The following is a 16,575-nucleotide window of genomic DNA, read 5'->3' as shown; positions in this document are numbered from 1 at the left end:
GGAAGGTATGGGTATGGATATGGTAACACTTGGACCTGCACAGACAATTTTCTATCATAGGCTATAGTATTCATTACGAACTTCAAACACCGTACCGTTATATGCGGGCTATACGAAGACTTGGACCTGCACAGACAATTTTCTGTCATAGGCTGTAGTATTCATTTCGAACTTAAAATACCAAATTTGAAACATTTCCGGTGACTAATGTCGCTAAAATCATCAAAATACGGAATATCGGGAGGTATCGTTATATGGGGGCTATACGAAGACGTGAACCTGCACAGACAATTTTCTGTCATAGGCTGTAGTTTCCATTACAAACTTCCAATTCCAATTTTGAAATATTTCCGGTGAATAATTTCGCTTAAATCACCAAAATACCGAATGTCGGGAGGTACCCTTATATGGGGGCTATACCAAAACATGGACCTATATGGCCCATTTTCAATACCAAAAGGCCTGCAGTCATAATATACATTTGAGTAAACACAAATCTTTCAATTTCATTCAATGAAGTTTGATAACACGTCAATGTTAAGATCGTTAATCTCCTTTGCATTTATTATTCTTATTACGTTTTCCTCCATTCCACATTAATTCCATCCAGATATTTACATTCCCTATGAGTTTGAGGGTTTTTTTTACTGCCGCTAACAAATTTAATTTAAATATTTTTTCATTAAAAATTAAATTTGTGAAATTAGTTTACAGTGATTTGGCCCAACGCCGTTTACACAAATCTAAATGTCGTTGAATTTCATTCAATGATGGTTGATAACATGTCAATACGTTTTTATTACGTTTTCCTCTATTCCACATTAATTCCATCCAGATATTTACATTACCTATGAGTTTGAGAAGTTTTTACTGCCGTTAACATATTTAATTTAAATTTTTTTCATTAAAAAATGTTAACTCCAAGAATGTTTTGACATTTCCACCAGCTGTGTGTGTTGCGGCAATAATGGAAAGAAAATTAGTGGATTCTGTAATGGAGACGTGACGTGTGCTTTCTTGTTGGTAGTCATTGGTAATGCCGTCATCAATGTTGATAAGGCAGTGCAGTAAATTAAGTTATTGGTCGTTAATTTTGATTTGTAATGCCCCAATGACACCAAAGATTTTGAAAAAATTCTATATATAATATAAAAATATGTGGAATTGACTATCTACATTTGATAAATAAACTTCATTCCACAATTTCTGTTTTCAAATTCTCTTCAATAAAAAAGGTTCAATACCACATTTCAGTTTCTTTGTAAATTTTGGTATATTTTATTTTATATTTTTTTTATGTACTATACACAAACGTTTTGTAAAATATATAAATACTAACCTAAATTGAATTTATTTCAAAATAAAAAAATTGTAACTAAAAGAATTGTGTTTTTCTAATAAGAAAATAAAAAAAAATGAGAAAAACTAAAAAACAATTATTTGTGTTTAAGATTCCTAAAAGATAAGTATTGTTTGTATGATGCTTAATTTAAGTCTCCAGCAAAACTTTGAGAAATATTTACAACATAGGATGTTTGACATATTTTTTAAGCAGCGTGAGTTTGTAAAAATATAAACATTTGGCTTCTATATGTATATATCGTTCCATCCCTTAAGATATTTATGTTTTTTTGTTACACAATGGAAGCCGCCGTAAACCTTTTTCATGGTAAAGAGGTTTAACCCTTTTTGAAATCCAAAATATCATCTATGGCTGCCATTTTACCATCATCCTTTTCAAGTTCTGCCCGTGTACAACGGCCACAGCATGCGGCTGAGGGTTTATTTTCACATTCTCCCAGTGCTGGCGGTTTAAAGTTGGGCGTCCAGGGGCCTAAACTACCACTAGCATAGAAATCCATGGGATATGCATCTTCTTTGGGCGCCTTATTGTGAGGTGTGTATTCAACGTCGCCCAATACCACAGATAATTCGTAGGGATTGAGCAGAGGCTTGTCAAAGGCAGAACCCCAATCAATCGACAAACGAGGGCAGGCAATTTGTACAAATGCATCAATATCATCGAATAATGCCAATTTTTGTGGGAAAATTTCCGACAGCAATATGGTGGTGGTATCAAAGCCCTTGGCCCTCAACCTTTTCTCTAGAAACTTGTGGACCCTGCTGCTGCCTTGGCGTCCCAGTGTGCCCAAAATTATGCCAATTTTCTTGGCATTTTTCGCCTTTTCAATTTCTCCATAACGCATTGATTGCATGGTCTGATGATCATACTGTTCAACGGTGAATTTCTTTTCATAGGGGTCGTATTTGTAGGCCTGCAAGGAGAAAATGTATGGTATTATAATCTATTTTCACATTCAAAATTCTGGTGAACTTACTTTAACTTTTGGATTTGCAATCATGGCAGATTCCAAATGGAAACGACCATCTCCCAGATAAATAATCAGTTTTGTACTTTCCGGCAATGTGGGTGACGTACAGCCCAAAATTTCTCCAGGACTCAGTGGCTTGGCCTGTGGCACAATCACATCAAAACCGGCGGATTTCAATTCGGCCGAAGCAGCCTGCAAGGTGGTCACAAATTGTATGGTACTAACCAAGGCAATTTGTCCATCTTCGGGTTTAAAATTCAATTTCACTGAATCCAAAAAATGCAACGGGTCAATTTTTATGTCCACAAATACATACAACACCTTAATGCCCTCCGTCTGGTCGACTGGTATCAAGCAACTGTGGCCGTAGTGGACGAGCAGTTCAGCTCCCAAGGCCTTGGCCGTGTAATCATCAACGCAACAGGCCCCGTAGGTAACATCACCCATTATGACGGTATCAGCATCGGTGAAACGTTCTATTATATCGCTGATAACCATGGCATACATTAGCAAACCCTCGGGCAGCTGGAGGGCAACACGTTTCGCTTTCATTTCCTTGATACGCCATATTGTCTTGTGTATTTCAAAATTATAATTGGCCGGCAAACGATCGATGGCCTTTTGCAGTAGAGGATCGTCGAGCAGACTCTGTGGTATGCGATTGAGGCGAGCCTTGGGTTTGAATACCTTTTTAGGTTTGGCCCTAACCACAACCACATCGGTGCTAGTGGGAGGCATGATGTCTGCCGTGGTGGATGACGATGAGGAGGATATGGTTTGTGGAGCGGCGTTACTGATATCAGCAGCTGTGGGTTGGACAAGGTCCAACATTTCTATAACTAAATTAAAAAAACGATAAGAAATTAATTAGTCAAAGGGTTTTAATCATTCGCAATTGTACAGGGTGAGATAAAAACAAGTTAAAAAGCAGTAAATACCCTCCACCATTTGGAACGAATTTGGAAATTTTCCAAAAAAAAAAAAAAATAATAAAATCCGTCAAAAATTCTGTTAAAATCTTAAAAATACCGAATATAGCCGTTATATTGGTGGGGTCTATACGACGTGGACCTACATAGGCTTTGTTTGTCATAAGCCATTACCAAATTGAAATTCGAAACTTGAGATAAACAACGAATGATGTAGCTAAAATCTTTAAAATACCGTATATAGGTAGGTATTGTTATATCGGAGCTATACGAAGACCTGGACCTGTATTGAAAATTTTCTGTCACAGGCTGTAGCATCCATTACGAACTTCAAATACGACATCTCAAACAATTTTGGTGAGTATTGTACCTAAAATCATCAAAATACCGAATTTAGGGAGGTACCGAATATATCGGGCCTATACGAAGACCTGGATCTTCATAGACAATTTTCTGTCACAGACTGTAGTACCCATTACGATTTCTAAATACGTAATTTGAAACTACTCCGGTGAATAATGACGCTAAAATCATCAAAATACCGAATATTGGGAGGTACCATTATATGGGGGCTATATGAAGACGTGGACCTGCACAGACAATTTTCTGCCATAGGCTGTAGTATCCATTTCGAACTTCAAATACCAAATTTGAAATAATTCCGGTGAATAATTTCGCTAAAATCATCAAAATACCGAATATCGGGAGGTGCCGTGATATGGGGGCTATACGAAGACGTGGACCTGTATAGACAATTTTCTGTCACAGACTGTAGTACCCTAAAATCATCAAAATACCGAATATAGGGAGGTACTATTATATAGGGGGTATATGAAGACGTGGACCTGCACAGACAATTTTCTGCCATAGGCCGTAGTATCCATTTCGAACTTCAAATACCAAATTTGAAATAATTCCGGTGAATAATTTCGCTAAAATCATCAAAATACCGAATATCGGAAGGTACCCTTATATGGGGGCTATATGAAAACGTGAACATACATGGCCCATTTTCAATACCACAAGTCCTGCAGACATAATTTACATTTGAGTAAAATTTTATCAACCTACATCATTTCGTTCGGAAGCTAGAGTGATTTCCACAAACGTATAGACGGACGGACAGACATCGCTAAATCGACATAGAATTTTATGCTGATAAAGAATAATATATATAGAATAAAGTATATTTCGAGGTGTTACAAACGGAATGACAAACTTAATATACCCTCCGTACTATGGTGGAGGGTATAAAAAAATTCGCTCAATCTAGAAGAGGTATGTTTTTGGGTCATCTAATCTAGCTGTTGGACTTTTGCTCATCTGTTATGCCAGTGAAGAGTTTCAAATCGTTTCGTTCAAATATTTTTTTTTGAAATATTATTATGAAATAGAACCAGTTAAATATTCCATTTACTCTTTGTGTAAACTTAGTTTGTTGAACTTGTCGCACTACCCTCCTCTAATAGCTAACAAAGAAATTAAATTCAAAACACTAGAAAAAAACAAGAGCACCTTGAATTTATGTTGAAAACAAAAAAAAAAAACGAAAACAAATTAATTGACTCACCTTTTTGTTTTGGTTTCAGATTTGATTTCACACTGCGACTGTTGCTTTCCGTTGTCCGTCAGCAGCAACAACAAATAAAAGATTTAGCCAAAAATAATCACAGAATGCAGTCAGCAACCATTCGACAGTAAATAAAATTTAAATATATTTCCGTATTCAACTGTTGTTGTAATGAGGAGCAGAACAACAACGGCAGGTTAGCAAGGTTAAATTTAATGTTCTTTGTAACAGTTTTTTTTTGTTTGACACCTCGTTAAAATAATGTCGATTTAATTTTTTTTACAAAAAAAAAAATCACTTCTTTTCCTAAGTCTGGCAATTTTTTCCTTCAAAACTCTCCGGTATGTAGATGTTACGTTGAAACTTCTGAATTGAATGGAATGACTGACTGGGAACTCTCAAACAAACATCAAGCAAATTGCATTATGCTGTTTGCTTTGTATGTGGCGGCGGCGGCGACGTATGTTTGTCGTTATGTTCGTAATGTGGTGGTTGAAGAACCATCCATTAACAATATCACAAAAGTCACGTAGGCCCAAAACAGAGCTCGTACTCTTTCTCACTTTCTTGAGTTTTTTTATATGAAAATTTAATTGTTTTTAAATGATTTTTTTATTAAATTGCCGTTTAAATTTAATAGCTATTATTGCAACTTTATGATAGTGAACACAATTATCTAATGACACACTATTATTAACAAGTTTTTTATGCAAAAACAAAAAGTAAAACGTGCAAACTCAGTTCACTTGATATATTCATAAACAGGGAAATGTGTGAACTAGTTCTAAATACGTTATCATTTTCTGTGGACCAAACAGGTGTTAGGTTTTCTAGGGATATGTAGTTCGACTTTTTTTGCCTGATAGTTTTACTGTGTTTTCGCGTACTGGCAAGGTGTTAAAGTAAAAAAAATTAAAATTTTAGAATTGTTGAAGAATATAGGTAGATGCATGGTAGAAGAATATAGGAAGTCGCATCGACACAGCTGCTGGGACAATGAACTGTCAAACCCATTTTAAAATTGAAATTTTTTAATGAAAAATTATTCAAATTTGAATAAATTAAAAAAATTGGATATCTTCACAACCTCCGATTAGCCTCGTGTAGGAAAACTATACAGATCCATGGTACAATAAAATAGTGAGGTAGAGCTACCAGCTGATTACATTTTTTTAGGTGTGCCCGACTTTTGCCAGTTTTGTGTATGTGTTTATTGTTTTGAAAAATGAAAACAAAATATTTTCAAAACCAATGAGTGGAACACATGTACATTGCGGCTCGCGCATTAAGGCTATTAACCAGTATAGCCATGAAATTGAAAGATTAAACAGTTTGGATTATATTTTTGAGAGAAAATCCAGGCATTTCATAAATTTTCGCGCTAACTAACTCAATTTAAAAATAAAAAATATATGAAAAAAAAAATGGAAACAACTTGTTGTATATATAAGAAGCGGGCGTAGTATCAGGGCTGTATTTCTGTAGTTTTACGAAGCCTTTTTATTGTACCATGTACAAATCTAAAAGTTTGACATTTCACTCTTCCTAACCTTTGAAGCTTCTACCTGTATTATCCTACCATGAGGTAGATGCATGGCTCAATATGAAATGATGTTGAACTTCCAAAAAATTAGGAAAATGCAACTCTGTGCTGGAGTCTTATAGTGCCAAATAGACATTTAAATATACAACAGTTGGTTTTGTTCATTTTTTAACAAAATTCTTATATTGGAGAAAACCCACGAAACAAGAATAGCATTTTGGGGTTAATCCACAAGATTTAATTTAAAATAGTAGGACAATATATTTTTATCCCAACAAAATTTTACTATGTGTTGTCTATTAACGTCGAAAATATGCATTTATTTTGCAACGGAATTTGAAATAATTTGAAATTTTTATATTTTTTTATTCAAAACCATACACACACATACACAAAATGTGTGTATGTTTTAGACAAAATAAGGGCATCAAAAGGAAATAAAATGTATTTAGGATCTATCTTTATACTACCTTCTGTAGATCTTGGGAACATTGATATGTCAAAATTTTAAAATGTTTTGCCAAAAATAGTTAGATTTTTATATGTTTTTCTTATACGACGCCTATCGGAGATTGTTATATCATGCATTTTTCACAATTTTTACAAATTTCAATATTATTTCATTCAAAATTTTCAATTCCAAAATTGAGTTGACAGTTCAATATCGCAGCAGCTGTGGCGATCCGACTACCTGCATTCTTCTATTATGATAGTACATTGATATGTCAACAACATTGATATAAGTCCATTTCTATATGTTTCCTTATACGACGTCATTCGGAGGTTATTATAATACGAGTTTTTCAAAAATTTTTACAAATTTAAATATTTTTTTTATTTAAACAGGTTTTTATAGATCATTGCCAGAAGATCGTTACGTATCGCCGTACATAAAAGTATTTAAACTCATGGTAGACGCATCGACGCAGCTGCTGGGACAATGAACTGTCAAACCGACTTTCAAATTAAAAATGTTGAATAAAATTTTTTTGATATTTGTAAAAAAATGTTGAAAAATTCATATCATAACAATCTCCAATTTGCATCATATAAGAAAAAGTATAAAAATCTACTTATTTTTGACAAAAGTAAATTTTTGACATATCGATATTCCCAAGCGTTGATGCACATGGTAGAAGAATATAGGTAGATGCATCAACGCTTGGGAACATTGATATGTCAACATTTCTAAAATGTTTTATGAAAAATAAGTGTTTTTTTATACGACGCAAATCAGAGGTTGTTATAATATGAATTTTTTTTAACAATTTTTAAAAATTTTAATAATTTTTCATTCAAAATTTTCAATTCCAAAATCAGTTTGACAGTTCATTGTCCCAGCAGATGTGTCGATGCGACTACCTGTATTCTTCTACCATGGTTGATGCATCTATCTATATTCTTCTACCATGATTAAAACTTATCAACCGTATTCGCCGCTAGCCTTCGCTCTGTTCACAAAATCGGGGTATCTCCCTTTAATAAATGAATTAATTTAATAATTCATAAACTGCAAGTGCACATATTCTCCCATTACTAATTTCTAAACTAGAGTTGTTCAGTTAAATCTTGTCTAAAAACCATGTATTGTCTAACATTCGACAAAATCATTAAATTAAATAATAATACGTTTAGACTTCCCATAATTCAGGTTTCAAGATATGGCGTTTTTCGAAACATAAGATATTTCTATGGGGTAGAAAATGGTGGCAAAAAATCTACTTGGCATATAGATCCAACAATTAATGAAACCGAATGCACGGTACTAATTTTTGTCGAGTTGGATAGTGCAGACGAAAATGGCACCGCGTTCCGTGTTACGCTAACCACAGAAACAGATGGATTTAACACAATTACCAGGAGCATAGAAATCGGAGACGATAGGGAAGGTACAATATGTGTAAAATACAAAAAAATTTCGGACATAAGAGATGTTTATATAAAATTTGAAAATCTATCCAAAGAATCCCCCGAATGCAACATGACCCATGACTTCGCCAAGATATTGGCTAGTGAAGAATTCAGCGATGTGACCCTTGTCACAGCAGATGGTACTGAATTTAAGGCCCACAGATTTGTGTTATGTGCCCGCAGTGAGGTCTTTGCGGCAATGTTCCGCAATGACTTCTCGGAGAGGAATACCAGCCGTATAACGATCGAAGACATGGATGCCGAAGTAATGCAAGAAATGCTAAACTATCTATACACTGATCGGAAAATACCAAAGCAAATGGCTCCAGCACTATATACGGCAGCTAATAAATACGCCTTGTTGCATTTACAGGGCATGTGCGAACAAGTATTAATCGAAACAATGGATGTGGCTTCAGTTTTGGAAGAAGTCATGAAACAGCGTTTGTAGTTTTATAAGCACATATGTATGTGTGTTTAGCTACGCACACGTCCGTATAAAACATCAATTTTTTTTCCATTCTGGACATTTTCTAATTCGCTGGAATTCCAAATTCCTCATGATCTTATATTAAATGTCAAATCGAAATTATTTATCTTATCCGTCTTTTATAAAAAGCCTCAATAAATATAAACCACTTTGTGCATAATATTTTCTTATCTCGAAACAATTGAAGAGAAATAATAGGTGTGTCTGGTTACTTTTCCTGCAGGAATTGTCCACTAACTTCTTTCTGAGAGAGTAAGGTATTTTTATTCTCTTTTGCAAGGAAAATGCGAAAAGTAAACAGACGGTATTCTTGCAAAAGCTTGCAACTAATCAGCTGATCAAATCAAAACAAACCAATTTGTCCCCCATAAGGAGAATTAAAACAAAGGAAGCAATACTAATTTTACAAGTTTTTTAAATAAAAATGTTAGGAATAGTCTTTTATTTTCTTATTACATATTAATATTTACGTTTTTCACATTTTGTAAAGTTTTTCTCCAAAAACAATTAGTCTTGCTAATTCCAAAAAAAATTGTTCAAATTGAAAGCACAAAAATAAATAAACAAACAATAGAAAACATCTGATTGAATGTCGATGAATGAGAAGAAGAAGAGTTGCAAGTGATTGCAAGAAGAAATTTTTCCAGCAAGAATTTGCAAACTCTCACTGAAAGAACTGTCAAAATTTCTCTCTCCAACCGCTCTCTTTTGCAGAACTTTTGAGTTAACAGACGACTTCCAGTAACAATTTGTAACAATTGTTACAAATTTTAGGGTAACCAGACACATCTAATATACAAAAGACATACAGATCATAAGGCAAAAGGAAAACCAAATGACAGCTAACCGCGGAAGAAGTTGGAAAAAATCAATGAAACGTCGTTTCAAACCATATATTTGTGGCAACGGGTTTTCTGCATAATTTTCAATTCAAAAATTGGCTTGAGATCGGGCACACATAGAAGAAAATGGAAATCTCTGAACGGAGCAATTGAGAATATATTGACATATTTTCAGTGCCATCTACCGAAATAGCATATTTTTTATCACACGTCTACCCATGCTTTCAATAGAGATGTCATTTTTGTCGCAGGTCTTCCTTAAAGTAGTAACGGACATTTCTTCTTCTTTCCAAATATGTAAAAGAAATGGTAGCCACAACTGATGCCATTATAACGGTTTCTGCGATTGAAGCGCCTTTTGCTGTGACTACGCAAATCCAAAGACTAGTTTAACGTTTCTTGTTTTTTTTGTAAAAATGGATAAAATAATGAATTCCAAAGACAAAGCCACTCCATTGACCACGAAAAAGCTCTATCAAGTACATCCTGAAATGGAAAATGTTCTAATTGTAGCCATGGTATTGGGTAAGACGGAACCAAATATATTTCTATCACGAAATGACACGCAACATAAAGGCGTTATGACTTTTACACTACGCGATGCTCCACAACACGTTGTGAATTGCAAATACTGGGGTACACGAGAAAAGGTGGAGGAACTAGACGGGCAAATTCAATTGGGAGATATTGTCGATGTTGTGTGTCCCAAAATATCGTTAATTCAAAAATCCGATGCCTTGGAATCCAAGCAGGCACAATTTCAGCCGGTAAGTTCATTGCCGGTGACACTGGTGGTTAACGAGGGTCAGGGCTTGATAGAGCGCCACAGCTATCATGATTTGGAAAAATATACTGAAATTCGACTACTGGCCCATCAGTCGCATAAACCTTTGTATTCTGTCATGAATTTGGCAGATGTACAGACATCGTTTAGCGATTCCAAGGCCCAGGCATTTCATACGGATTTTTTGGTTGTTGTTGGCCTGGTGCGAAAAGCTCGAGAAATTCGTGCCACCAAGGAAGGCAGAGCCCGCCGTTGCTTGGAAATTGTGGTGTTCGATCAGAGTCTAACAAGTGGCCTGACATTTACCCTTTGGCACGCAGATTGGATAAATCGTGCTGAAACCGTCTGGCAGCCAATGAAAACGGTGCTACACCTAATCGATGTTAAAGTGTCCTACTCCAGCTTCTATAAAGGCTGTATTTTGAGTTTCACATCAAAGAGCCTGCTCTATGAAAATCCTGTGGGCACTGAGACCCAACATTTGAAGACATTTGCCTCGACATTAGCCAGAACACCGTTTGATTTGGCCGTCCACAACAATAGTGCTGATACCTTGCCTAAAGGTAATTTGAGGGAGCAAAAAGTTTGGGAAAACACCTAAATTATTTTCGTAATTTTTAGCTGAGGATATACAAACGGTCATGACTGTACGACAAATTTATGCCAGAGCCGAGGGCCATCTAAGGGATACCAATGAGCATTTTACCGCCAAATTGTATGCCATGGTAACACGGTTTGAGGTAGATTGGCCGGATCGTGTTTTGAGTAAGAAATGGTAAGTAGATACAATATTTAATGGAAATTCTGCTAAATGTTTGTCTTCCTAGCAAATCATGCAATCGTTATATCGCAACGCGCAAAGATCTATGTGACAATGAACAATGCCAGCTTTCGTTTTCCCTTGGCTATACCGGGCAAAAATATGATTATTTTTTCAACATTAACCTACAGCTAAGTGATCACACTGGCACCCTAGTCGAAGGCCGTCTCACAGATGCCATTGCCATGAAAGTGCTGTCCTTTAATTGTGACCAATACCTAAAACTTAACCCCCAAGAATTGGAGCAATTGAAATGGCGTTTTCTCCTCAATAACGTTGAGGCGAAACTACTCATTAAGAAATCGAATGTGTTGAGACGTAAAATGATGGCGATAATAATTGATTTAAGGCCAATTGAATTGGAACAATTGAGTGATAATATAGCTGTATTTTAGAATCTAAGTATTAATGATATTCATATTCATATTTTCTTCATCACTGCCTGGTGCGGCTGGTGGTGTGGGAAGATTTCCCATGCTATGATGTGTAGTAAGTTCCATTTCAAAATCTGTTAAATCCATAATGTATTCACGTTTCTGACGCTTCTTATCTGTTTTTAGTACATGATCTTGAAAACTATTGAAAATATCGCGAAATTCTTCATCGGAGGTTATGATACGTAAAAATTCATCAGGATTATCGGGATCCAAGGGTTCGGGTGCAATTTTTTCCTTTTCTTGAGCCTCAATTAAAGTTTTTCTTTCCAAATCAGCTGCTGTCAGACGATGTTTTAATTTGATTTCTTCAACACGACCTTCGAGTAGCTTGCAACGTAACTGTTCCCGCTCAAACATCTGGAAATTAAATTAATGGAGCATTTACCAGACGAATAAAAGAAGGCCAATAGGTTTCCGGCATCCTGTGAAGAATTAGTTTTGTGGAAGATAAATGTATCTTTATTTCGAAGACGAAATGTCTTTATATCCGAATATTTCTTTTGAAGGAGTTTTTTTTTATCATTTATAAAAATATTTTGTTATTTTTCTAGGAGATCTTCTAAAGCAAGAAAAGAAGAGAATTCCCGCCTTGTCTTCTATGAGAATTCTATTTTTATATTTTATAGAATGCCAGTTTCAAGTAAAGACAGATAAGTCGATTTTGAGACCATTTGGTCTTTTTTCCGTCATCTAAAAGAGAAGACCATCTAAAGAAGGAGACAAAACCCATTATATGAAAGACGAAAAAAGGTTTTTTTTTCAAAGAGAAGACATTGAGAAAATCTGCTGGTCTTAAATGATAAGACTGTTAATCTCCAATATCGGCCTCCATAATGAAAACCCAGTCATATCCCATAAGAAAACAAGCGTTGACAGAAGATGTCGGTCTATCTTTACAATTAAAACCAAAAAAGATTCCACAATATTATCCTAAATTCTCGTAATGGTACCGAAAACCTTACTGGTAATCTTCTAGGGATGTAAAACCTTTTAAATGCTCTCAACTACTCCTTGAATAATAGAAAGCCTAAATCCCCACTTACCGCCACCATAAGACCCTTATCCTTGCTGCTACTCTGTTTCATGGCCTTATCCATTTCCAGTATTTGTATATCTCCATTTCCCAAACCAACCGCCAAATATTCTCCATCCGGACGAAATTTCACACACAAAATTCTCGCGGAAAATTTCATGGAAAATATAGATTTCCTTTGATTCAATAACATATCCCAAAAATCCAATTCTCCCTCGCTGTCACCGGTCACAAAGAGCGAACAACGAGCCGTACTCCAACTTCCACATAGAATCTGATTGGATTTCTTGATCAAAAATGTCAGCGGCGAACCCTTACATTCCTCGGCCCATATTTTGGCACACCAATCGCCGGTGATTAGAAAATTCTTTACAAAAAATGGATTCCTTTCCACCGTGCGTATGGGCCCATTGAACAAGCGATAATTCCCAGCTGCCAAGGTTTCCATTGGTGTCATGCCTTTGCGATTACCAATGAAAATACTGCCCATATCAGTGCCAACAATGAAACGTATCGGTATGGTGTATTCGAATTCCATGACAGTTACACCATGTGAACGGCTGCGCATTTGGTCATCAGTCATTTGCGGATCCATTAGTAGTTCTTGTATGGGTTGTTCTAAATCCCGGCCATCCCAATATTTGACGGAACCATCATGGGAACCGGTATAGAATTCCGTATTGGTTTTGGAATGGACCCAGCAAAGAGCTGCGGCTGGTTCACGATGGGCTGCTTCTAAGGGGCAAATGCTAACCGGTTGGCCACCCATTCTAGAATTCCAAATGCATATTTTGCCCGACTGCAAGCCTCCAGCAATCCAATTTTCATCTTTGGGACAGTAGAGCGTCTTCAAAACCTTGTCATCACAACTGAAGCTGGTCATGGGTTTCAAGGGATTCTCTAAATTCCAAATATAAAAATCATTGGTATTTTCAATTTTCTCCTGTTTCACCAATGGAGTTAGGAGTATTAACTTCTTTTTGCCATCATCTTTCTCCTTGGGTTTATCTTTTTTGTTACTCTCCCCCGGCATTCTCCTTGCCAATGGAATATTGCTGTGCAATACCAGGAAACGTCTGACATCATTGGGGGTCCAATCAATAACCGCAATAGGTCTGCGTATTATTTCTGGATCATGAAAAATATTCTTTTGTCTCGCCTCAAAGGCAGTCCTTATCGAATCCCCAGCTTCTGAGGGTAAATCCAAAAAGAAATCCTCATAGATATTCACGGTATTATTCTCCTCAGCCACATCAAGTGATTGATGAATTAACCCCACAACTTGACCACCCCAATTGTCATCACGTTCGATTTTCTTACGATGCCTAAGCGTAGCCTCTTCATCTTTGATATTAACTTCACGCGGCCAGCCACCCTCATAATGATACATTCCATGATCGGCCAGGCTAACATTTTCCGTTTCCATTATGCTATAGGCCAGCTGGCGACTCAATTGGGTACCCTGATGTACGGGATTGCGTAAAATGTATTGACATCTTTGTCTTTTGCTGGGATTAATGCTTAGCATTAATTGATTGCGATCGCTGAATAGACATTGACGTCCGAAACGTCGACGTTCTCGGGTGTAAACAAATTGATTGGCCGAGTGCATTTTGGGTAATGGGAAATGAAATGAAATTGATTTGAAGTATTTTTTTCCTTCAAATTTCAGATGTTTAAATTTATTTCAAAGGGACCATGTGAAAAAAATCGAAAACTTTTTGTTTAAAAAAATACTAAAGGTTTTATTCAATATTTGTTAATTAATGCTTCATTGGTAGTTATCAAAGTTAGCGATTTCTTTTGTTCGGAGACACATTGTGAAATTTCCTGCAGAACATTTCATCCTTTAAGATTATTCCTCTAAAACGAAGAATTGTGGGAAATTTCGGTCAATATTAAAACTGAAAAAAAGTTGACCAAAATGGACTTTGATGCTATTTTCGATATTTTTTGCTTCAAAAAAATTAAAAATTATGGCGTTCCCCAGATAATGTAGAAAAATTCCCCCCAAAAATATTCGTGAATTTTAAAATTAAAACACTTTTCTTCAAAATTTACATAGATAGAATTGTAGTTGTTGTTGTTTGTGTTTTTTTATTAAAAGCTGCTATTTTTAACTTAAGTTTAAACATTTGTTTTTCATATAGAATTAGTTGTTACTATATATATATCAATGTTTTCTTCTTTACTTTTGTTATTTAAACAGGACTTTTTTTTCAAAAAACAAAATTAATTTTTTGTTTTTGTTTTTCCAACAATCAAATTAACACGCTATCAACGATATGTATTTATAATTCGAAAGAAGAAGAAGAAAAATTACAAACAAAAAAGAAAAACGTTATAAACAATAGGTGTGTCTGGTTAGCCTAAAATTGTTACAAATTGTTACTGGCAGGCGATTGCTAACCCGAAAGTTCTGTAAAAAAAAAAAGGAGAGCGGTTGGTGAGAGAAATGTTGACAGTTCTTTCAGTGAGAGTTTGCAAATTCTTGCTGGACAAATTTCTTCTTGCAATCACTTGCAACTCTTCTTCTCATCATTCATCGACATTCAATCAGATGTTGTCTAATGTTTGTTAATCTCTTTTTGTGCTTTCAATTTGAGAATACTTCTCTTTTTTGGAACTAGCAAGACTAATTGGTATTGAAGAACAACTTTACAAAATGTTAAAAACGTAAATATTAATATTTATTAAGAAAATGAAAGACTATTTTCAACATTTTTAGTCAAACTCCATTAGCAACACGTTTAAAGGATTCCAGGGAACACATCAAACCTATCTCTCTTTTATTGCTTATATTTTTATTTTATTGCCAATTTCCTTTTTATACAGAGCCGCTCTAAAATCCTGCCGTCGTTTGACAATAATATGCCTAGTCATGACGTCAAGCTTTTTATGTACTGGCACCTTTACTCTCCCAGAAAGATGTTGCTGGACAATTGCTACAGGAAAAGTAACCAGACACACCTAATATTGCTTTTGTAAGGCAGAATCATGGTAGAAAAATACAGGTAGATGCATCAACGCTTGGGAGCATTGATATGTCAAAAATTGTTTAAATTTCTTTTCAAATATAAGTTGATTTTTATATGTTTTCTTATACGACACAAATCGTGGATTGTAAAGATATGCATTTTTCAACAATTTTTACAAGTTTAAACATTTTTTCATTCAACATTTTCAATTCCAAAATTGGTTTGACAGTTCATTGTCCCAGCAGCTGCGTCGATGCGTCTACCTATATTTTTCTACCATGGGCAGAACATTTTTAAAATTATCTTAAATATAAATTTTTTAATATTTTTGATTTTTTTTTCAAAGACATTGTTTTGAATTTCATTATAAAAATAATAATAAAATAAAATGTGCAAAGTTTTGCCGGAAGAAAACATGTTTTTTTTGGCAGAGGGACTGAAAACTTAGGGTGGAAATACATAAAGTGCATATTTGGCTGGCTTCTTCGTAGATGAACAAAAGGAGTTTTAGGTTGACTTAGTTCGATTTTGGTCCTAGGCTCCTTTTTCATTTCCGAAAAAGTCAGCCGATGACTTAAGCCAGCCAGATAAGCGCTTTAGGTGTTCCCACCTTTAAACATCCCCCTTTCCCATAAAAGGCTGTTTTCTTATCCGTAAATTTTCCCCGTCTATTTAAGGACTATGGAAAAATAAAAAATAGAAGTTTTCACAACTAATTTGGCTGTTGGAAGTTATTTTCCAATTTTTTTTTTTTTTTTTTTTTTTTGATGAAATAAAATGTTAGTTATATCAAAACAATTTCAGACTTAACTATAAAGATTCATTAGAGTTGTACACCATAACTGATATAAAGTTTTGAAACAATATGCTCTAGATATCATTACAGCGAACAAAAAAAAGAGAGT

General features: G+C 35.2%; 4 protein-coding genes across 5 annotated transcripts; 2 read left to right on the top strand and 2 right to left on the bottom strand.

Moving 5' to 3' along the window:
- Window positions 1-1,248: 1,248 nt before the first annotated feature.
- Window positions 1,249-5,587, bottom strand: LOC101891032 (2-(3-amino-3-carboxypropyl)histidine synthase subunit 1). 2 transcript variants are annotated; one of them, XM_059124088.1, is made up of 3 exons: window positions 4,833-5,587; window positions 2,340-3,166; window positions 1,249-2,276 (listed from the first exon to the last, which is right to left on the bottom strand). In XM_059124088.1, the coding sequence occupies exons 2-3, from the start codon at window positions 3,162-3,164 to the stop codon at window positions 1,680-1,682; spliced, it is 1,422 nt and encodes a 473-aa protein (XP_058980071.1). In that variant the 5' UTR covers window positions 3,165-3,166; window positions 4,833-5,587; the 3' UTR covers window positions 1,249-1,679. The 2 variants fall into 2 exon arrangements, with proteins under 2 accessions (XP_058980071.1, XP_005190690.2); XM_005190633.4 differs by having other exon boundaries at window positions 2,340-3,172; window positions 4,833-5,586.
- A 2,215-nt stretch (window positions 5,588-7,802) lies between these two features.
- On the top strand, window positions 7,803-8,936 carry LOC101891843 (protein roadkill-like). Its single transcript, XM_059124093.1, has one exon. It carries the CDS (start codon window positions 7,958-7,960, stop codon window positions 8,735-8,737), a length of 780 nt encoding a protein of 259 aa, XP_058980076.1. The 5' UTR covers window positions 7,803-7,957; the 3' UTR covers window positions 8,738-8,936.
- Window positions 8,937-9,016: 80 nt separating this feature from the next.
- On the top strand, window positions 9,017-11,617 carry LOC101891675 (protein hold'em). The gene is made up of 3 exons (XM_005190637.4): window positions 9,017-10,965; window positions 11,024-11,177; window positions 11,230-11,617. The coding sequence occupies exons 1-3, from the start codon at window positions 10,035-10,037 to the stop codon at window positions 11,615-11,617; spliced, it is 1,473 nt and encodes a 490-aa protein (XP_005190694.2). The 5' UTR covers window positions 9,017-10,034.
- On the bottom strand, window positions 11,577-16,556 carry LOC101890859 (dynein intermediate chain 3, ciliary). The gene is made up of 2 exons (XM_011297138.3): window positions 12,703-16,556; window positions 11,577-12,016 (listed from the first exon to the last, which is right to left on the bottom strand). Exons 1-2 carry the CDS (start codon window positions 14,302-14,304, stop codon window positions 11,621-11,623), a joined length of 1,998 nt encoding a protein of 665 aa, XP_011295440.2. The 5' UTR covers window positions 14,305-16,556; the 3' UTR covers window positions 11,577-11,620.
- Window positions 16,557-16,575: the final 19 nt, after the last annotated feature.

This window comes from Musca domestica, unplaced genomic scaffold, assembly GCF_030504385.1.
Source record: "Musca domestica strain aabys unplaced genomic scaffold, Musca_domestica.polishedcontigs.V.1.1 27, whole genome shotgun sequence".
NCBI classification, from domain to species: domain Eukaryota; kingdom Metazoa; phylum Arthropoda; class Insecta; order Diptera; family Muscidae; genus Musca; species Musca domestica.
This window is presented reverse-complemented; position numbering and strand designations above follow the sequence as displayed.